The sequence below is a fragment of the Varanus komodoensis genome, unplaced genomic scaffold (genome assembly GCF_004798865.1).
Source record: "Varanus komodoensis strain SLA01 unplaced genomic scaffold, ASM479886v1 scaffold38, whole genome shotgun sequence".
In the NCBI taxonomy this organism is placed as follows: Eukaryota; Metazoa; Chordata; class Lepidosauria; order Squamata; family Varanidae; genus Varanus; species Varanus komodoensis.
In genome coordinates, this window is record NW_025335909.1 from 9,072,762 (window position 1) to 9,094,827 (window position 22,066).

Sequence of the window (22,066 nt, forward strand, 5' to 3'; positions counted from 1 at the left end):
GAGACACCGGAATGGGCGCGCTGGGGTGCCCTTGCGGTACCTGGCCACCTCTGAGCGTGTCCCTGCGGAGGCAGCAGGCGGGTCTGGGTCCCCGGAACCGGCAGATGGGCTCCGGCGGTGCCCCCGACAGTCCGGAGGTGGCCTAGGGCCCCCTCGTGGCACCGGTGGGGGGCAAGCGGCCGCCCTGCTCTTGCGCGAGGCGTCCCCACGCGCCACTCCCTCCAGCCGCCACGGGCCCTCCAGGCGAGCAGGACACGGCCTCACACGCGACCAGCGCAGGGGAGCAGCGGCCTGGGAGCGCTTCGGGAGGGCAGCCGGCCTGCGCTGGTCGCAGCAGGGAAGAGAAGAGACACGCCATGAAAGAAGGCAAAAGGAACGCTCTACCTATTTGTTTTAACCCAAAAATAGTACAATACTTTTAAAAAAGGCAGTTAATTACAATGTAACATCAGCATCCAACAATATTATGGCACTTGATTTTAATATATAAATACCAACAGGGTAAATCACACACGCCCCTCCTTCCCTCCCGCCGCCCCCCCGCTGCAACTTGGGCGGATCCTTCCAGAAACACGAGCCCCCGCCCAGCAGACCTGGAGCCACGGAGCGGCCGGCCCGTTTTATCCCGGGAGGGGGGCTGAGGGCTCGGCCACGGGGCCGATCGTGTCTCTCGCCAAGGGGGTGCAAGAACGGGCTGGAAAGGGCAGGCAGCCTTCCTCCCCTTCGGGGCCAGCCCCCCCTCGCTCCCGGCCCCCTCAGCCACCGCCACCATGCGGGCAGGCTCTGCGGGGGCCTGGGCTGGCTCTGTGACCGACTGCACCGGGAGGGTCGGGGCTGCCCGAGGACCTGCGGAGACGGCCGGGTGCCCAGCGCCGACGCCTGGGGCTCCCCGCTCAGCGCAAGGCCGTCCCCCCACCCGGCCTCCCCTCCCCTGCGGGCTGCAGCAGGGCCGCCTTTCCCGGCACGCCGGCCAATGCTGGGCCTTGTGCTTCTCTGAAGGAATTGGCTACGCTGGAGAGGGCGTGTGGGACTCAGACATCCAGCATTCCCGCCCAGCGTGGGCAAGCGGAATGATGTGAGTTGTAGTCAAGCACACCCGGAGGGGGAGGGGAGGCCGAACGAGACCGCGCCTTCCCCACGCAAGCCGAGCCGAGCGCGACTAAGGCTCCCTCGGCTTGACGCGGCGCATGGGTCAGGACATGGCGCTGCAGCGTGCGGGGACACCAGCCGAACCGGCCTGGGGCACCCCTCGTTTGAAGCGCTGCTGCCCACAGACAGCCACCCTGGCCACTGACCGCCACTCTCCCTCCAGGAGACACGCCAGTCCTCTGCTAGCCATCGTCCCTCCGCAAAATCCACCCACGCACCGACTCGGCATCCCGAGGCTTCTCGCAGGGCGGAGCAAGGGGCTTGTGCCAGGAGGAGTGCCAGCCACTCCGCCCCTCTGGGCGCCTTTCGCTTGACTTCCTGGCCGCTGGTCCCTGGCGGCTGCACACCCCCCCGACCTGGTGCCGCTCTCCCCCTCCGTCTGCTCAAACACACAAGGAAACTGACCGGAGAAAACGACACAGACAGCCCGAAGAGCACACATGAGAGAAAATGACTACAAAATTTGCCCAATTTTCTGGGGGGGGGGGAATGGGGCGGCAAACCAGTGGTGGCCACTCCGACGTGAGGCTTGGACACGTGGAGCAGTGGCCACCGGCACTTGTAAGGCTGAAATCGCAAAGAGCAGCGAGGGCTTCTGCTGCTTCTGCCAAGCGGCACGTTCACCAGTCCCTGCACCCATGTGCAAATCGCTCTGCTGGGGGCACGACAAGTCCCTGTGGCTCAAACGGCCCCTAGAACCACCGGCCACTCTGCGGGAAGCCGTCTCAGCTGGCGTGGTACAAGCACCAGACACCAGGCTCATCATCCACAGTGGGCTGCTGAGCTGTGAACTTGGGGCCGTTTGTGGTTAACACCCCATCTAATAGCCCCTCGAACAACCCATGATTAAGTGGCAAGCAACACAGAGACCTGCACCTTCCCTCGCCCCCTCCATCGCTTCCGCGCCTTCCCCCAACGTCGGACTGACCTCACGCAAGCCCGCCTTCCAGAGCTGTTGGCCCGCAAAAGCGTCCCAGCTGGTCCGCGCCTTCGGAGGTGGCGGGTGCGGAAAGGCCGGGCTGGGCCGCCTGCACAGCCAGCACGGCGCTCCAGCTCGACGCTTCCCGCATCCGAGCACCGGCACCGCGCCAGCGAGTCCCCCGCCCGGGCAGGAGGGCGGCGCGGACGGCAAAGCATTTCCTGCGCTGGGCAGGAGGCGAAGCTCAGCAGCATGTGCCACATCAACGGCCTTTTCCGACAGATCCAGAAAATCCGCTTCCCACGTGGGGCATAAGGAGCACAGTGGGCCAGCTGGAGACGAGGAGAGGGGCACGGCCGTCCCTGTTGCTCCTGCCCCCCCGCCCCGTGGCCGAGCGGAGGAGGGAGGGGCTCCAGAAGCCGCGGAGATGAGGGCCAGGCCGGGTGGTGCCACGGCACGCGCCACTTGGTGGTTTGAGTGTGTCCCTGGGTTGCGCAGCAGGGCTCCCGGAGGGGCCTGGACGGCAGCATGTGCCTCTGTGCCCACAGCTGCTGCGGGGAGAGCAGGATCCGCACCCTGCCCCGCCCCGCCCTGCCCAGCAAGGGGGATGCCTTGAGAGCGGGCAGTGTGCGGGCAGGCGGGCGGGCTCAGGCCGGCCCCCGACACACGGGCGCTCTGCACGGGCTTCACAGAATAAGGCAGTGGGCTACAGGAAACCTGGGGAGAGGCTCTTTAGAAAAAAACATGCAAGGAAATTTAATACTGAGGTTCCTTAAAAAATAATAATAAAGGTAATGCTCCACCTTAAATACTCCTGTAAAAAACGCACACAAACGCGAGCCGCCCGTGGTGGGGCCCCGGCGGAGACGCTCGGCCAGCCGGCCTCAGTTGGTGTTCTCCTTGGTGGTGACGGTGACGAGCTGCTTGGCGGCCTTGGCGATGTCGTAGGCGCACTGGATGACCTGCTGGGTGACCAGCTGGACGTCGGCGGTGGGGCAGGAGTCCGGGGCCAGCGCCTTGGCGCACTCGGAGTGCAGGCGGAAGGCACTCGCGGTCAGCAGCCGCAGGGAGGTGCGCACCAGCTCCGAGCGGGGCTTCTGGGGAGAGAGCGGGGCTTCTGGTGACTGGCAGGCCTCGCGCCCGCGCTCTGGAGGAAGACGGGCCACGGTGGCGTGCGCGGCCCACTTCCATCCTGGCCGACACACATTCCAGGGGCTCTGCGCTTCAGCCTAAACGGGCAACCCGCGAACAGGGCGGTAGGGAGTGCCGGCCGCATCCAGGGAGCCAGCTGGGCTGCGGGGCCCCGCCGAGGGCTCACGTGGTGGCCAAGCCCTGGGCGCCACCCAGGGATGCAGCAGCGACTGCGCCGCTTTCGGCACTGTGTCGGGCCCTGGGTGTTGGGTGGGGGACACCGCCACATCCCAGCGGATTAAGTAAGGGGCTTCCCCAAAGTGGCGCCCCCAGGTGTTCCAGACAGCTCATCCGAGGGTTCCCGTGCGTTGGCCAGCCAAGCCGGCAACGTTAGGAATGTTAGTCCACGGCACCCATCAGCCCCACCAGCCGGCAGGACGGCTGGGGGCTGCACCACTCACCTTCGGAAAGAGGGCGGCCATCTCCGTCACTGCCACGTGGATCCTCTCGGAGCAGGGCACATAGCTGCAAGGGGAAGCGGCGGTCAGGGCGCCCGGCGGCAGCAACGCGCCCCCCACCCCTTCCCACCACCACCACCACATGTGCCGTTAGTCACTCTGGAGGCACACCGGTTAATGCAGGGGCACCCACACGGCACAGTCCTCTGCAGTCTCTGGGCAAGCCGCACGCCTGCTCACGGGGAGCGCGGCCAGGGAGCCGGGTACCGCAGGAGGCGAAGGGGCAGGCAGGCAGGCAAGCAAGCGGACGGTTCCCCGAGGGCTCGTGTGGCTGGTGAGACGCGTGGCACCACGGTGTCTGACAAGTGCGGCCGCCCGCAAGCCCAGAACCCACGCTCGGGTTCGACGCCCGCAAGAAACGCAGAACTGCCGTTATGGGGACTCGCTGCGCCGGTTAAGGGCGGCCACTGCGATCCGCCAGCTTTCAGAGCCACACAGGCTGGGCCAACGCAGGTGTGCGCCACCGGCCCCAGGGCTGGCCAGGTGAGGGGTGCGAGTATAAAAAATGTCTGTGGCACATTTATAGCTTTGTGCGATCCAGAGAACCGAGAGGACTTTTCCTTTCCGAGCGAGTTATGTGAAGGTCAGCCATGCTGAGCTGGGGACAGAGGCCGCTCCCCGCAGTCCGTGTTATTCCCTGGAGCCGAAACCAGCAAGCAGCTTGGCGAGGGCACGGGGGCGATTCTGCAAGGCAAAAGCCCTGTGGGGGAGGCAGCGGCGTGGAGCCAGGCCTGCAGTCCCGTTGGGCAAAGCCTCTCGGCAAGCCAGCCCTGTCTGGTATATCCGCCCCCTGCGGCAATGCCATTCTTGGGGGGGCGGGGGGAGGGTAAAAGGAAGCCGAGTGGTTCACATTTGCATGGCGCCAACCAAGCGGGGAGGCGGAACAGCACTTGCAAGACTTCGGGTCCAGATTTGGCCCTTCTGGTGCTGAAGATTTAAGGCACGGCCCAAGCAGCCCTTCTCCCATCGATCACATTGCTCAATTAGTCTTTCTGAAAGATGCCACTACACAGCAGAGGATGCAGCTCGCTTGGCCGAAGGGGTGGGGGTCCTCCTTTTATACACCACCCCCAGGCCCAGGCCGCTCTCACACGTGTCCCACTGCAGCGCCACAGGTGCGCGTCCTGCACTTCTCCCCACCCACGGCGCTCAGGTGCACAGGTCGCGCACCTGCCCACGGAGAACATCTTGTGCACCTGAAGTGGCTGGGAGACCACCGAGGCTTCTGTCGTGCCGGCTTGGCTTGCTTTTAAGCGGCCACAGGTCTCCATTCGGTCACTTCTACAGTGCTTTCGAGCCTCGCCAGGCACGGCAGCCTCTGCTTTTGCACGGCAATTAGGGGCACAGGGGTTTTCTGTCTGGTTTCGGAGTGGGGGAACCGAGCGCTCGATGGGACGGGGGGGGGGCAGGACGGAAGGGCATTTCCGGGGCGCCGCTCTCAGCAGTGAAGAGGGAGGAGGAGCACTGCGGCGGCATGAGGGAACACACGGCCGTCCCGCAGAGGCAGTCCAGAACCTCTCGGGGGTCGCACGGTCCCCATCCGTGGCTTTTTCCTGCATCCGAAAAGGTGCCTAGGGCCGGCCCCCTTAGCGCCTGGCCCGCCTCAGCCCCCCAGCAGCTCTGCGGGGCCAGAGGACCCAGAGCAGGCCAGCCTCTGAGCAGCTCCAGAGAGAGAGGCTTCCCCTCCCGCCTGCCCGGCCCCCCCACCCCTGGCCAAGCTCAGGACGCAGGCGGCTCGAGGATGCAGGGGGGGGGCACAGCACTGGACTCACACGGAGCAGAGACATGCGGGACGCATGCAAGCGGGCCGTGGACGATTATGCAGGAAAGGGGCTGGAGGCGTGGCTGGGCAGGACCACGTCCACACAGGACCACGTCCCCTCGAGCTCCCCGGAGAGGAGGGTGCCGGGAAGGAGAGCCAAGGGCAGCGGTGGGGTCCAGGGGGTGGCCGGCCACGGCCCAGAAGGGACTGGCTCTGGGGCTCCGAGCACTCCTGCGTGCCCCCGAGGCGCCTGGGAGGAGGGGCCTGTCGCAAGCCCCTTCCCACTCCAGGGTCCCTGGGCGTGTCGGGACCACGGGGCCTCTCGGGTCCCTCTGGAGTGGGGGGCTTGACCTCCGGACCCTCCCCCTGCCAGAAGGCCTGCTGGTCTCGCCACTCTCCCTCCTGAGCTCGCCGTGGGGACGTGGGTGGGGCAGTTAAAGGGCTGCCCTGTCTCAGGCGGCCCCAGCCGGCTGCCACGGCACAGGCCTGCGAGGCTCCGGGTCGTTTACACCGGAGGGAAAGGCCCCAGAGAGAGCCTTGGGATGGGCGAGGAGAGGGCACCGGGACACCCCAGCCTCCCTCTGCGTGCCGTGGGGGAGCCCGCCCCCCCCGCCTGCCAGACCACGCTGCCTGGCGCAAAGAGGGGCTGGGCCTGCCCCGGACACGGCCCAGCCCCTCTGCCAGCCGGTGGGGGCCCAGGCCGGGCTCCCCGCAGCCCTTCTTGCATAACCGCCCACTGCTCCGTGCCGGGTGCGGGGGGGGGGTGCTGGCAGAGAGAAAGAGGAGGCACTGTGCCTGGGAGGCAGGGGCAAAGGCCGGAGTACCAGGCGGCGGGGTCTGGCTGCTGCAGGGTCAGAGGCCGCAGGGACGCCCGCTCGGCCCACGGAACCAGGCTGCCAAAGCAGCCCAGGCTGTGCCTGAGCTTGGGCCCGCCGGCCCGCCCAGCCGGCCTGCTTGCCCGGAGGAGAACGAGAGAGAGAGAGAGACAGGAAATAAAGGGAGAAGTCAGCTAGGGGGCCCCACCGTCTGAGAGCCCCGGCCAGGCGTGGCGCAGCGTGGGGGGGACAGTGGCCCGGCTGGGAGAGCAGCGGGGGCTGCCGGCCCTCTGGCCCCACCGCGTGCGCACGTGTCCCCCCACAAGCATGACCCGCGCCTGGATCCTGCCGCTCCGCTCGGGAGGCCGCACAGACGAGGCTGCAGCGGGGCCACAACCAGCACCTGCCACCGCACTGGGCAAGGGAGCCTGCGGGGTGGGGGGTAGCTGCCGGCGGAGGCTGTCGTTTCGGCCGGGTGGGAAAGAGCAAACTCTGACGCACACCGTCTGGGAACGGCTCTCGCCTGCAGAGCCTTCTGGCACTTTGGGGGGCATCGTGGGGGGCACTTGTGCTCAGGCCGGCCGGCCGGATCCCCCCCCGGCGCCCCCGGCCGCTCACCTGTCGTGCTTGTTCTCCTGGGCCGCCCGCAGCAGCTCCTGGATGTTCTTCGTGATCTGCTCCGTCTTGCGGATGACGTCCTCCGTGCTGGGGAGGCTGCTGCTGGAGATGGCCTCGGGGTCCTTGCCCTCCGAGAGGGGCCCCTCCCCGTGCCGGAAGGCAGTCCGCTGCCGGACCTTCCTGCCGAGCCTGCCGGCACACGAGGACGGGGCCCCGTCAAGCTCCCCGCTCCCCCGAGCGGCCGCAGCGAGGCCACATTTCTTATGGCTGAGCGGACAGGCGCCCCTGGGCGACGGACGCGGCTGCGCAACCTCGGGGGTGTGGCGCCGGCGCCGGCCGAGGGCCCTCCCTGCCTCGCGTCCTGCTCCCCCCGTGGCCAGCCAGGCGCCCCCGGAAGCCGGGCCCAAGCAGCGCCCGAGCGCAGCAGCTCCCTCCGGCCCGTCCTCCCCAGCCACTTGCCGGCTGCAAGCACCCCAAAATCCGTTCTCCATTTCTTCTGGCTAGATGGGGATGGGTGCCCCCCAGCACGGGCCACAGAGCCCCTCCAGGAAGCCTCGGTGGAGGTTCTGGCCCCTGCTCTCCTGCGTTCGCTTCGCGAAAATGCAGCTGGGCTTAATTGCCGAGCCGCCCGAAGGGAGCCGCTCTGTGAGGCTCCCACTTGGGGCGCCTGGGGGACTGTGCAGGCTGGGGGGGGGCCGGAGCCGTGCCACGGTCAGCGTGGGGCGGCACCAGCGAACAAACACTGGATGCCGCGCCCACAAATCAGACGTGGCGGGCGCATGCAGAGGGAACGGCGGCCACGGGGTTCTGGGTCACGCAAAGGGCCACCTCCGCCAGCGGGCGCGGCCTCCATGGCATGCACACGCCCTCCCCGTGCCGTGGGCCCCCCCCACAGCGTGGGCGCCCGGCCCATCCACCAGTCAAAGCGTGGAACCTGCAGGCCCTCGAGCCACACCTGGGGACCGTGCGCACCGAGCAGAGCGCGCCTGCAGGGCCCCTTCCTCGCTACCAGCGTGTGCACGTCCTCCCGTGTGCCGGCGCGCGGGAGAGCGCCTTTGAGCAGCCGGCTGCCGCCCCCCCCGGGTGTGGGGCCGCCCCCCGGTGCCTGCCTACCCCGTCTCGTCCAGCTCCAGGGCGGGGACGGTGTTGTCGTAGTCGCCCTCCGGCAGGCTGCTCTGCTTTTCCAGTTTGGAGGCCTGGAGGAAGGAGAAACCGAGGGGTGAGGGGAGGGGGTGCCTGGAACCGGAGGAGCACCGGGCCAGCCCGGGCTGCTCTGCCCGACCGGCACCGGCCCGAGCCCGGGCTCCTCTCCCGCTGGCTGCTGGGTCATTCCAGGGGACGGGCCGGCCTGCTGCCCCGGCCGCCCGCCCTTCCTCCCAGCCAGTTTCAGCCTCTCCCAAAGGCCCTCCGGCGTGTGCAGCAGGCGGGGAAGGGCACAATCGCCGCACTGGAGTGCACGACGCATCCAGAGGTACGTGCCGCAAAGTATCTGATCGGGAGCATTAAGCATCAGTCCAGAAGGAAGCGTCAACGCAGCTCCGTGAGGGATACCGAGGCACGGCTGTGCACTCCGATTTTGCCAGGGAGGTGCCAGAGGTACAGGCTTCCCGCTGGCAAGGGGGGCCAGCTGCCTCTCCGCTAGGGTCCCACAGCGCCCCCCACCCCGGCTTTCTCCCCCTCTCTGCCACCCGTGGGCTTCCGGGGACGGAGCACTGTCCGCCTTCCGGGCCAGACGCGGCCCCCCGTCACCAGCACGGGGCCACCTGCGGGTGGCAGCCCCCAGACGAGCCGGGGGCCACGCAGGGCAGGCCCCAAGAGGGCTGCCACGGGCAGCGGTTGCCCTGGGGTGGGAGCACATGGGGTTTGCCCCTTGCTCGGCATCGCACCCTCGCCGACACCGACCGAGCCCTCCGGCACCCGTTGCCACGTGCTCCAGCACCCTTGCACCACGCGGGCCCCCACTCCCAGAATCCCCCAGGCCAGAGAGCACGGCAGGCAGGCGTGAAGGAAGCAGGCAAGCGGGGGCCGGCAGCCGTGCGCCACAGCCAGGCGGGCGTGTTGAGCCGAGCCCGGCACAGCGGGGCCCTCTGCAGCCGCTGCGGGGGCGGCAAGCGGGGGCGGGCGACGGGGGAGGCAGCGGGGCGGGTGGGCGCGATACTTACATGGGGAGGGAACGGCTGGAGCCGCGATGTGATGCGCTCCTCGGGGTAGGAGACCTCAGCTAAGGGCAGGTAGGGCTTCGGGGCCGATCCTGTCTCATACATCGACATCGGCCGGCTGCTCCGTGCCGAGGGCCGCCGCATGAGGGAGGTGTGGCCGCCGGCATCGGCGTATTCCGAGCCGGACGGCGTCTGGTAGGCGCTGGTGGAGGCCTGCCGCCGAAGGCTCGTGTTTTCGCTCTGCAGCGTCTGAAGCTGGAACGACACGGTTCAGAGCAGGCTTGCAAGCGCCACGAGCAAACCGGGGAGTGGGAGGCCCGGGAGACGGAGCCCCTGGCTGAGATCTGGGGTCCTCTCTGCGCTGGGGGAGAACAACGGAACGGATCGGACTCTTCAGAGCTGGGTTTGAAGCAGGCGGAGCGGGCCGGGCCGGGCACAGGCAGCTGCTCAGGCCATGCTCCTTGGGGGCGGCAGCCCACGCCCCGTGACCTGCGGGAGGCTCAGTCGGCAGGGGGCGGCCACATCACACGCCCACGGCCCGGCGGCAAGCGGGGGGAGGCGCACCGAGCGACGCGAAGCAAGAGGCAGAGCCGGCAGAGCGCGCGAGGCTGCGGGGCTCAGAGGGGGACTCGTCCCGCGCGTCCTCAAGCGAGCGACGGGCGCCATTCGCCGGCAGCGGCAGCAGAGCGCTTCAGGCTTGCACCCGTGGCCTGGGGTTTCCCCTCGCTTTGCCCATCTCTAAGGAATGAAGCCGCCCCCACAGCTGCTACAGACGCTGCAGGTGAGGAGCTGCCGAGCACGGGGGGCTCGCGCCTCTCGGCCGGCTTGGAGAGGCTGTCTCCGGGTCTTGGCACATCCCGGCTCCTTCGGGCACCAGTCTGTGGCGAGCCGAGGGACCACTTCCCGCCCGGCCACTGCATCTTCCTGGTGGCTCCCCACACCAACGCACCGGCTCCCGCCTGCTCTGCTAGCGTGCCCGAGGCCCTGGCGAAAGGGCGAGGGGGCCCTCGCAGGGGTCCTCTCATGGGACTTGGGGGAAGACCAGGAGTGGGGGGGGCAGCACGGAGCAGCGGACTGGGAAAGGCGTGGGGCAGGCCAGCGCGTCTACAGAAGCCGCCCTGGCCCCAGGCAAACGCCCCCCCATCTGCCGGTGGCGACTCGGCGCAACAGAGCTGCGCGCCCCAGACCGGAAGGGCAACCCGAGGCTCCAGACCCGAACCGCTCAGCCTGGAAGGGGCCAGCCCGTGACCCCGTGGCACCGACTTTTCTCAGAGGGGTAGCTGAGGCCAGGGAAGCCCCGAGGAAGCCGGGGGCCACGCGAGCAGGAGAACAAGGGGCAGACGGCGCTGACCCGCGGGGACTCTGCCTGGCATACTTCTCTCCTGCCACCCGGGGCTCTTCCGCAGCCCCTTCTCGCCTGGGAACCTCGCACTGGGCTGGGCGTCCCCAGCTCAGCAGGAGGAGGGCTCCCGCTGGATCCCACTCCTGCCGGGATCCAGAGCCCCGGAGCAACCCCCGGCAGGCACGACCGCCACCCGGCTGCTCCTCCACACCGGCCGGGATTGTGACCCCCCCCAGTTTTCCTGCAGTACTTCATGCACGGGGGCTTTGGGAGGGGGGTGGGCCGAGTGGGCGCTCTCCCGGGCTACCTTCTTTTGCATCGTCCGCAGCTCATCGCTCAAGTTGACGTTCACCTTCATCAACTGCTGGATTTTCGCTTCCGAAGCCACGAGAGCATTTTTAACCTGCAGGTACTCCTGGGCAGTGATGGGCCCGTCGGACAAGTCTGAATCCAGGCTCTGCAAGCAGACGAGAGAGACCCCCCGGCAGTCGCACACACGCCTCCGCTTGGAGGCACGGCAGACGGCGGCACGGTGGCGAGTCATCTCGTGGGACCGGGAAATAAATGCAGCCCGGATGCGTGGCACGCGTTGGAGAAGCCAGGCAACTCATGGGAGGGCCGGCCAAACGCAGCACGTGCAAAAAGCACGCCCCGTTCACGCGCCACGGGGGCCACCCTGCAAACAAGCTGCGTGCCACGGGGGGCCTCTCCTGGACAGAGCAGCTGGCCCACCGCAGCCTGCTCCACTCCCTCCTCCGTCTTATCCCAGCGTCCTTCCTGGCAGCCCTGGAAGTCGGAATGGGGGAGACATCGGCTCTCCCAGCCCCGCTTTCTACAGCTCCCTTTTCAAGCGGTTACTGAGGTTGCCCCAGACGCTCGCTCGGCTACCGAGCCCCCAACTCTGCCCCAGTTCCAGCTCCATCCACGCCTCTGCCTTTCAGTTCTGCAACTCCTCCTGATGGTTCAGGGGGGAGCCTGCAGCCCGCAAGGGTTTTAAATAAGTAAACGGGCACTGAGCACACACGCAGCCAGTTGCTTTCGCTTGCAGGCCCGGCTCTTCCTTTGCTAACGCAGGCCCCTTGGGAAGCCGAGAGGAGACCGAAAAGCGGGACGGAGAGGCAACAAGCAACTGCGGGCAGCACCCCGGAAGGGCCACGGGTGCACGCCTCCTCGCGGGACACTGTGCCGGTCTGAAGGCGGGGGGGGGCCCAGCTCCAGCCCGCCTTCCCCCGCCCGGGCGTTTGCGCCGGCTACCTTCTGCCGAGGTGCCTTGGCCGTGGCCGCATCCAGATCTGCGTCCTCGTCGGAGGCGACGCTGTCGTAGTCCGGCTGGTCGTTATCCTGAGCCTCGGAACTGTGCTGGCTGTTGATCGACTTCAGGATTAGTTCCACGTTTTCTGTAGAGGCAAGAAAGGGGAAAGGGGGCAGGGAGGTGTTTTGTTTAGGAAATGGACTCCAAATGCGGAGCCCCCAGAACCCTCTCACTGAAGAACGCAGTTTCCTGAGCTGTGCAGAGCAGCGAGCTGGGCAGGCGAGAGGCCTGGCAGGAGCCCAGCCGGACCGCACTCTGGCTGCCGAAACCGAGCGGCAACTCACCTTTGGAACCCGGGACGGGGCTGCCCTGCTGCCTCCGCTTGGCGTCCCCCAGAATGTCAATGACGAGTGTTGCAAACTCGTGGGCGTTAAACCGGGCCAGCTTCTGCCTTCCCTGGAGGGGGAGAGAGAGAGAGAGAGAGAGAGGAGCGCAAGCTCTCAGCGTGGCCTGCAGGGCGGGAGTGAAGGCCCAGCCCAGGCGGGGGACCATGGGTGCCGTCGCCCCCGCGTCTGCTGGAGGGACTCGTGTCCGTTGTCCTGCCCTGCATGTCACCGAGACCCCGACTGAGGGCAAGCACAGAGCCCTCGGCCGCCGCTGCCGCCAAAAGACCCCCTACAGGGTGAGCAACCAGACCCGGCTGGGACGCTTCCCCCCAGCCAGGCTGGAGCCACCTGCCCCCCGGCCCCCACCCCTGGCAGCTCTCCACCCAGGAAGAAGGGGCCCCACGCAGGGCGTTGACACGGCCTTCCCCCTCAGGCCCCAATCCGTCGACCGCAGGGAAATCGCCGGGGGACAGACCTGGTTCCTCGTGGAGGAGTACTCCGGATTGACCGGGAGGAAAGGGACCACCGTCGTCTCGGTGACCAGCGTGCTGTGGTTCTGCGTGGCCAGCCACACTGTTCCGGGAGAGAGGCGAAGGCGGGGCTAGCCACGCGCCGGGCCGAAGGCCACCGCTGCTGGGATGCGAGCCGCCTGGACGTCGCAGCTTCGGAGCAGCGGGCCCTCGCGCTGAGCCCACACGGCCGGGACACGGGGGGAGTCGCTGGCGGCGGGCAGGCGCCCCAGGCTGCCCCCCCACTGCTTGCCACGGTCCAAGCACCGCAGACCCCCCAACCTGGGCCCTGTGGGCACGCGAGCTTTCCTCCGGGACCAGGCAGCCGATCCTCCCATTCCCAGCATGCATCAGGAGCCTACTCTGAAGCAATCAGGAGCAAGCGCCACGGGCAACGCTGCCCCACATCAAGCTCTGCCCCTCGCCCCACCGCGTGGACGCCGACCAGCCCTGCATGCCACGCGGCCACGCCGTGGGCCTCCCCCAGCTCCCCTCTCTGCAAGCAGCCGCGTGGAACTGCAGGCGGGGAGCCACAGCCCGCCAGGGCACCGAGCAGGCGGCGGGGGCCGTGCCGCCTGGCGCCGGCCTGCCCGGAACGCGTGGCATCCGCACAGCTCCCCCGCCGGCCCACCCCACGCCCTGCGCGGGGGGCCCACCTGCGTCGGCCTCTCTGCGGTCCACCTCGTCATAGACGTCCATGGCCAGCTCCTCAAACAGGTGGTTGTTCAGCTGGAGGGAAAGAGCGGAAGGCGGAGGGAGGCGTCACGCCGGGCCAGGGGGCGGCTCGGCAGCGCTTGGGCTCTGCGGGCAGGAGGAGGGGGGCCCAGGACAGGCGCCTGCCCGTCCCTCGAGGGGCCAGAGAGGCGGCAGTGAGGCGCCCGCTCTGCCTCCTGGGCAAGCGCTCCGATGCAACGCGGCCCTCGGCGAACCCGGGGCCCCCATCCCAGGGGGCAGCCCCCAGGGAGTGCACGGCGGGGCCGCGGGGGGCAGGCCCCTCGACTCACCGACTGGAGCTTCTTCTTCGCTGCCTTGGCCAATTCAGACAAGTCGAGACTGCTGGAAGACAGGAAGCCGTCACTCTATCGGCAACACTCCCCCCGAGGAGCCGCCTCCACCTCCGGGCGCAAAGCCAGGCGAGGGCCATGGGAGAACGAGGCTGCCCACCCACCGCTTCTTGCCCAGGATTGGAACCGCGGTGGAGTCTCTTTCTCTACTGCATTTGCACCCTGATTTTTGGCCACTGGGTTCGAAAAATGGCTGACGTCGTCCAAAAAAGACAATTTTAACCACTCCCAGCAGCTCCACCCAAAGTCTGATGCCCAGCCTGGTCCGGGCACGTCAGGCGCCGCTAAAGGACGCTGCTGTGCCAAGAGCGCCCCTTGCAAGGCCTGGGCCATCGCGAGGCCCCCCGGCACAGCGGATGGCGCAGAAATGTCCACCGGGCAGCCCCCTCCCCGACTGCACGCGCCTTCCAACCGGAGGGGTCAAGGCCAAGGCACACGGGAGCGCTCAAAACTGACTGAGCCACACTCACGGCAGAAAGGGTCGCGGCTCGTCTTCCCGTTTTTTTACCATGGGTTTGATTATTCCAATTCACCGCATGCTTCAGAATATCTAAACTCATGCACCACGCAGACTGCCCTGCCTCCAGGGTCGTTTATTGCAAAATGCGGGCGAGGACATGTAACGATCAAATGAAGCGCGCACACACACCCACACCCACGCAGGAAACCACCGAAAGGTTTACTTACAGCCGTCTTAATCCCCGAGGAAAAGCAGCAAGGGGAGAAACGTGTTACCTGTTACACTTTGCGGATGCTCTTTGCTTTTCAGCGGCAGGTTTTAGACCCGTCCCCCCAGCGGCCAAGTCTTGGCTCCGAGCAGTAAAAAGGGGTCAGGCGGCGCTCGCACAAGGAAAGGGGGACTGAAGGGCAGCGCTCGGGCCGGCTCCCCGCTCCCGGCGGTCCCACGACTTCACGGCTGGAGGCGAGAGGCCGCCGCAAGGGCGAGGACCCGTGTCCCCAGCGCTCAGCCGGACTCTTACCTGTCCGCCATCTGAGGTATGATGAAATGCTGCCCGCTTTTGTGATCTGAAAGGGAAGTTCCAAGAGGGCGTGACGGGGGCTTGGGGAGCGTGTGCCCTCGCTCAGCCCTGGTCTTCAAGCTGCGCACGGCTTCGGCCGTGGGGGTTCAACCCGCCTGAGGCTGCCTCAGCCACCACCCTGACCCCAACCCCAACTGAGAAAAGGCAGCCCGCAGGGCTCGGCCAGCCTCCGGGCCTCTTCCGATGGGCTGGCACTTGTCGGGCTCCAATCCCCACTCAGGCGTGGCAACCCAGACTGGCCCGGCCTCCCCTCAGCAAGGGCTGGACTACAATGCCCAGAATCCCCCAGCTGGCCAATGAACGGGTGGCCGGGGAGGGGGCGGTGCCCACCAAGGCAACCCTCAGCTCCCTGGAAGGGAAAACGGGCCGCCCACGCGAGAAGAGGTGCTTGGAAGAGGTGCTTGGAAGATGCCCACTGGCACGTACCTGGTTTTCTGCCGCAGAGATAGAAGGCCAGCCTGTCCGTGAGCTCGTACTGGATCTCCACCAGGCGCTCCGCCAGCTCGTGGTGCCCTCCTTGCCTGCCAGCCAACAGCGGGGTGGAGGACGCCCTCAGACTCTGCCCACGCGGGGGTCGCCCCTCGGCAGGCAAGGGGTCTGCAGACAGCCCCCTCCCCCTGCGGCCCCGTCGGGGCGCCTGGCGCTGGCCCTCCCCCCGGAAGCACTGCAGAGCCCCGTTCCCCAGGCTGCAGCGATCTCCCCCCTCCGGTGGCCGGAGGCAGGGCTTCTCGCGGCAGGAGGAGGGGGAGGCTGGGGACATGGGGTGGCCTCCCCAGCAAGATCCGGGGAGTGACTGTTCCCTGGCCGGCCCACCCTGGCCGGCCTTGAAGGCCGCAGCAGAAGAGGCGCTCGTTTCCCAGCCCGCAGCGGGCACCCCATGGCGCGCCCTGGCTCACTTTGCATAGTCGATGGGCGTCTTCCCGCTGGAGTCCTGCGTGCCCGGGTCGGCGCCGTAGACGGCCAGCAGCTCGGCCTGCAGGACCTGCCCGGTCTTGGCGGCCACGTGCAGCGGGGTGTTCCCCTTCTCCTGCAGGGGGCGGCGAGGCGGCCACTGAGAGGCGGCAGATGCCGAGCCCGAAGCATCGCTGGCCCGCCCGAAAAGGGGTCCCCCGAGCTAAGGGGAGGCGTCTCTCACCGGGTGGAAGAAGTTGGCCTGGGCTCCCAGGGAGAGCAGCCGCAGGCACGTCTCCAGGTTCCCCGTCCGGACGCTGGAATGGAGTTGCTGCAGCGGGGCAGAGGCAGCCGTCAGGCAGCGGCAAGCTGCCTCTCCCTCCCTCCGAGCACCTGCCCACCTCTCTGCCCCCCACCCCGCTTGCCTTCCCTTCCCCAGCGACGACCCTCGCGGCCTTCAGGCCCCGGACGGGAACCCACAGCCCAGTGGGGCTGCCCAGATCTGACGGCCTGCACGCCGCCGAGACGCCTCCCAGGCGCCTCTGGCATCTGCGTCACCGCGGGGGCGACCGGTTCCCCTGCTTTCCCGTCGTCAGAACAAGGGGGACCCGGGACCTGCAGCCGTCGGGTTGCTCCCCTCAGCATCCAGCCGCTGGCCGGGGGGCCACAGCGGTCCCCCGGGCAGAGCACCCCACAGGTTCAGCCACGCCAGCAGGCGGCGTTTGTTCTCGCATCTTCCCCACCGCGACGAGGCTTTACAGTTATGCCCCTGGAACTTGCGCTCATCGGTCCTGCTACGGTTCTCTTATTCAGGAGCTTCAAATTCCTTTCTGATACAGAAGCTATCGTACACGTTTTTCGGCTCAATTGAAAAAGGCGAGGCACGAATAGCTTAAGAAACTCCAACGTCTCCTAAAGAGTGTTAGAGCTGCCTACGCAGGTCCCCGAAGCAGCACGCTCGGCTTCGCCAGACTCCCGCCCAGCCGGCAGGGGAGCCTCACCTTACTGAGGTCTTTGGCGGTCACGCTGTCGTCATCGCGGCACGGCAAGCGATGCACGAAGGCCAGCATCTGGTACTTCGCTCGGATGAAGTCGGCCTTGTTGGGGCTGCCGGGAGAGACAAGAGCGTCCTGCACAGGAGCTCCCTCACGTGCGGGAGGCCGGGAAACCCCTGCCTCCCCGGGGGGCAAAAGGGGAGGAAGAAGAGCGCAGGAGGCGGCCCTGCTGCTGCACGGTCCACAGAAGTGCACCCCGCGGCACCTGCAGCCTGCCCCCCGCGAGGTGTGCCCAGGACAGGGGCCCTGGACAGGGGCCTGGCGCACAAGGGGGCCGGACCGGCCCCGGATGCGCAGCTGCCTGCAGCAGGGCCCCGGCGGGGCGGAGCTGCAGTGGCCTCACGGGATGCTCAGGCTCGGCACTGGCGGGGAGGGGCTCGGGGGGCACCGCAGCGCTGCTGCCCCGGGGGAGGAGGGAGGGTGGCTCAGCCGGGGGAGGCTGCTCCTGGAGGGGCCGAGGGCAGGGAGGGCTGGGTGGGTCAAGTGCAGCGGGAAGCAAAGGGCGAGCCGAGGCCGTGGGGAGTGGGCAGGGACGGACGGGCGGCTGGGGAGAATCGTGCCGGCACCGAGGGCACAGAGCAGTCAGCGTGGAACCCTTCTATGAGAAAAAGGCACAATTCTAGGCCGGTTTTGGCAGAAAATGGCCTCCAGCTGCCCGCGTGAAGGCCGGGGCCCAGTGGGGGTGGCCAGCCGTTTCTCTGCCCCGTCGTGCGGGGGGCTGCGCCCCGAACCACCTCCTGGTGAGAGACGGGCGGACGGGCGGGAGGGGCAAGTAGGCGACACGGGGCCTGAGCGACGGTTTGTTCTCACGCGACACGCGGAGTCATGTCTCATCTCCTCAAGACTACAGAGCGCCATCCTGGGCAGAGCGACCCGGCCAGAGCTTCCCGCGTCCGCCTCCCATCCACCTTGGGGAAGCGGCTCCCGGCACCCTCATGTCCCCGCCCCCCGCGATCCCCGAATAAAGAAGGGCGCTAGTTTATCTGCGTGCGCCTCCAGGACTGCTCTGCCTTCGCTGGCGCGAGCGGCAGGATCAGGGTTTGCCCACACCTGCTGCTCACCCGTCACGGTGTCTGCACGATCGCGGGGCTCCCCCCGCCTGCCCCCCCCAGAAGACAGACAATGCCCCGATGCCTCTGCTTACTGCACTTTGTCCTGCGGGTTCGCTTTGCGCCTTCCGCTCATGACGGACGCGGGATCCAGCAGCGAGTGCTCCCAGATGGAGTTGGCCCCGTTGTTGTACAAGGTTTCCACCATCTGCAAAGGCACAACAGAACACGAGGAGCTCCTGCTGGCCAGGTGAGGCTGACCCTGGCGTTGCAGCGGGTGGCCCGGCCCAGACAAACGGACCTTAGCCACCCCTGCAGAGAATGCGGGAGGGAGGGAGGCAGCGGAAACACGGAAAGTGTTGGAATCGGGGTAAACAGCACCTTCCCTTCCTTTTCCCACCAAGAACACTTCCAAAGCCCCCCGGTTGCGCTCGAAGCATCTGTCCTTCGAAGCAACGTTCTGCTTGCAAGGTTTGGGTTCACCACAAAGGAAACCTCCCTTTCAAAACGTCAGCGGGCTCCCCAGCCGAAGGCCACAGCTTCACTCATTCAGTCCTGCCCTTTCTACCCACGCCCAAATTTGATAACCCAGATTGAAGCTGCCTAGTTCAGACCCTTTGCCATTTCCACAAGTAATGACAGAAAAGGGTTTAAAAATCGCCCACCACCAGAACGAAACACACAACAATTGCAAGGAAAAACTCTAACAGATCAATCCATAAATGCGACATCGGACTAGCGGGAAGTCAGCAGCGTTACTCCCCCTTTCCTGGTCAAGCTATTTTCAGTACAGGTATTGAAATCTAATTAGCTTATTGTTTTATGGGAAACAAGAATGCCTGGCAGGAAGTTTTTCTGTTTGTCTGAGTCGCAAGACCACAGATTGTCTGGCCAGCTGCAGATGGGGAGGCCGTCCATCCCATCCTAAGGCCGGACCCACAGAAATGTGACCTCACTTGACTCCGCTGTAGCCTTCTCCGGCATCGACTGTCAGGAAAAAGCAACGTCGGGGAGCAAGGGGACTCGGCAAAAGCGGAACAGGCCCCTTGTTTCTCTTCCTGCTCCTTCCCCCCAGACCTCTTTTCCTCTGCATACAGAAGCTTGCCAGGGAAGGGACGCACAGGCGGCTTGGGAAACGGCTGGTGGCAACTGCAGCCACCGCACCAAAGGCCATCAGCCCCGGCCACGACCAGGAGCTCCCACGGCCACTGGCGTGGCTGGCGGTCTGGCGCGAAGGAGCCTGTCCCCCGGATGGGACAGGCGCTCGACGTCCACCGGCTCCCTTTGGCTCCCTTTCCGCACGCGTGACATGGAAGCAGAGCGAGACGGAAGGGGTCTCCGGGCCATCTAGTCTGACCCTGGCTCCAGCCGGCTCCACTCACGACACGCCCACCATGTGCACGTCCAGCCTATCTATGAACACCCACACCGATGGGGCCTCCACGACCTCCCGTGGAAGTGACTGACCCACACAGGCGCTTGCCAGGAGGTGAAGCCATCTCCGTGGCCCAACAGAACGTCGGGAGCTTCTGTTACCTGCAGCAGCGTCGTGGGCCATGGCGTGTGCTTCAGGTGCCTGACCTGGGAGATGTGGCGACCCAGGCTCCGATGGACGCTGCAGCACTCATCACAAATCAGGACGCCCCGGTTTATGGATGCCCAGCACGGGTCTGGAAGAAATGCCGGTGGGAAAGGAGGTGCTCAGCAGCGCGAGCGAGCAATGCCAGAACTGGCTGGCGATGACCAAGGAAATTCACGTGTGGCCACACAGGACCCCTTTTTCAGTTCTCGGAACCAGTCCCTGCACTATCAGCCAAGCCCCATGAGCGCTCTGGACTCATGAGCTGAAGGCAACTCTGAGGTCCGTGTGAGGGCCACTCGGTACAGGAAGCAAGATGTGCTTGGTCTTGAGTCACAGGCCGGGACTCTGGGGAAACGGCGCAAAATAGGAAGTTGGCAAGGCACCAGGCCCTCAAAAGGAAGCCCGGAGCAGAGTGCTCCTAGGCAGCCATCCTTGCAGCAAAGGGGCCTCACTCTCTGAGGAGTCTGGGAAGTGTCAGAGGGTCCTGCACCGTCTCTCCAGAGAGCGAAAGCGCACCCGGCCTCAAGCTGATTCCGGCACTGCCGTGTCACGGCTAAGAGCAGCTCGGGGAAGTTCTGCCCAGCAGCCACGGCCACTGCCGACTCTGAACACCACGGGAAAGCCCTTCCAGCTGCGAGGAAGGAGGCTGCCCCCGGGGGCGCATCACGGCCTGCCCCTGGGTGTGGCACAGTGGGGCAGGCGAGGCCGGAGGAGCCCTCGGGGTCAACTGCTCCCCATCAGTGGCTGGCAACTGCACCGGGTCAGGGCTGCCCCAGGCACCATTTCAGGTGCAGTGGAGAAGCCGGTCACTCCTGCGCGAGGCGGAAGGGCCCGTGCTGCGGCTGGGCAGATTCTGCACGTGGAGGGCTGGCCGAGGGGCGCCCCACGGCCACAGTGGTGCAGGACAGAGGAAGGGGTTCTCTCACACCACGAAGGCAGCGATGTGGCCACCCAGCAGCAGCTGAGGGCAGCTCCCGTGCCTGGCTCCTGCGCGGGGACTGGTGCAGCAGCCGCCTGGCAGCGTGTGGGGATCCCAACTAGCCCAGCCTTGCCTTCCGTGCTTCCTCCTGGGCCAAGCCAGCCTCCGCGGAAGGCAAGGGAGCAAACGCGGGAGCCACGGCCCTCTCTGTGGCAGGGGGGCCCACAGGGTGGCCAACGGGCCCTGCCGGGAGCCACCGGCGGTTCCCGGTCCGTGACGATCCCCAGCTCACGCCCCCTCCGGAGCAATTGGAGCTGGACAGGGTGCGGGTGAGGAAGAGGAGGAGGGGGGGTGCGGCGAGGAAATGCGCAGAGCCGTGTCAAGAAGCCAGCCACGAGGAGCCCGAGGGGAAGCTGCCGGAGGTTCTGAGAAGCGGCTGCCACTCTTTGCCACCTGCTCCTCGCTCAGCCTGCGCTGCGACTTCTGCAACAGCTTCCTGTCTGGGCCCCAGGCAGCAGCTCCGCCAGCGGCTCGGGAGGGAAGGGGGATGTGCTCGCCCGGGGGCCGGGGGCCCGCGGCGACCGACCGGGTGCACAGGCATGGGTGTCGGCAGGGGGGACCACGGGGTCTCCCCTCCCCGATCGGAAAGAAAAAGTGGCTCTTCCACTCCTCCTTCCCTGCCTTCCTCCTCCTCCTCCGAGAGCATAGCCTGCTTGAAGAGAAAAGAGGCAGGCAGAGAAGTCGGAGCTCACTGGGGGTCCCAAACTGCTCCCCCCAGAACTACTCCCCCGCGCGCTTGAGACCTCAGGGCCAGCCCTCCAAAGCATCCCTAAGCGCAGCCCCACACCAGATGTCTGGAAGGGGCCCCACAGCTCTTTCCGCCCTCCAAGACAGCGAAGGGGAGGATCTGGGGCCACCTCCCGCTACTACCCCGCGAGGAAAAGAAAGGAGTGGCCGGAGAAGCGCTCTGTACAAGCTCAGGGGCACCCCCTCCGCCTAGCATTCGCGCTCCGCCTCAGTGGGGCCGCGGGGCCGGGCTCCTCCCCACAGGAGCCCCGGCGGGCCGCACGGAGCAGCTGAAGCCCCAGGCCCCCGGACGCCTGGCTCCCCCGGACGCCGGGGTCCCGCGAACGGCGCCCCTCTCCCCAGCCGCCCCGCCGCGGCCCGTACCTGGCGCGCTGCAGTCGGCACACACGTCGCTGCTCCGCAGCCGCTTCGACATGGCCGGGCCGGGCCAGGACGCGCCGGGCCGAGCGGAGCCGGGGTCGCCGCTCCCGATAACGGGTCCCTCTCAGTGCCGCCAGTCACGGAGAAGTCGCCCCGCGCATGCGTACGCCAGCGGCGCGCCTCTTCGCGCAAACGCCGCCATTCGCCAAGCCGCTGCTCCCGCACATCGCGTAGACGGCGGCGACACCGCCCGTCGCGCACCGATGAGGAGGCCCCGCTGCGGAGGACATCTTGGTCCCTGGCAAGGCGGCGGAGAGCGCAGCCATGCTGGGTGTTGGCAAAGAGGGAGAATTAACCCTTTAAAACCTGGCAGTAACGTTATGCATTCATTAAGATAAGTCACCAGCATTTGGGCAAGCGTTCGAGATACCGTATTTTTTTAAAGGTTGATTTCGCGATTTTTTAAAAAGTGGAATTACCTCAGAAAAAAAATTAGGAGGAAAGGGACCTTTACATTTTTAAAGAATGCCGGCCAAACAAGGAGTGCTCAATTGTCATTATTTGCAGCTTTGTAGTTTCCGTGCAGGCTCCTCAAAGTGGGCGGAGAGGAGAAGCCATAATATTCCCTTATCTAAGATGGAGTTGCCCTCTTTCACAATGGAGAGTTTGAAAGCCGGAGCATCTAGGAAAAGAGAAGTAATGCGTTGCCCTCTTCCAAGATGGCCCTCCAAAGTACGTC

The 22,066-nt window shown here is 66.7% G+C and overlaps 1 protein-coding gene across 3 annotated transcripts; it reads right to left on the reverse strand.

Annotated features, from left to right (window-relative positions):
• Positions 1-374: 374 nt before the first annotated feature.
• Positions 375-21,517, reverse strand: GIT2 (GIT ArfGAP 2). Of its 3 annotated transcripts, none has more exons than XM_044440432.1 (19): positions 21,331-21,517; positions 19,196-19,329; positions 17,755-17,867; positions 16,557-16,662; positions 15,800-15,886; positions 15,561-15,691; positions 15,091-15,185; positions 14,605-14,650; positions 13,565-13,613; positions 13,217-13,289; positions 12,527-12,624; positions 12,010-12,121; positions 11,668-11,810; positions 10,721-10,870; positions 9,075-9,326; positions 8,026-8,108; positions 6,913-7,101; positions 3,661-3,724; positions 375-3,165 (listed from the first exon to the last, which is right to left on the reverse strand). In XM_044440432.1, exons 1-19 carry the CDS (start codon positions 21,380-21,382, stop codon positions 2,953-2,955), a joined length of 2,190 nt encoding a protein of 729 aa, XP_044296367.1. In that variant the 5' UTR covers positions 21,383-21,517; the 3' UTR covers positions 375-2,952. The 3 variants fall into 3 exon arrangements, with proteins under 3 accessions (XP_044296367.1, XP_044296366.1, XP_044296368.1); XM_044440431.1 differs by having other exon boundaries at positions 13,565-13,616; XM_044440433.1 differs by lacking the exon at positions 9,075-9,326 and having other exon boundaries at positions 13,565-13,616.
• Between the last annotated feature and the right edge of the window lie 549 nt (positions 21,518-22,066).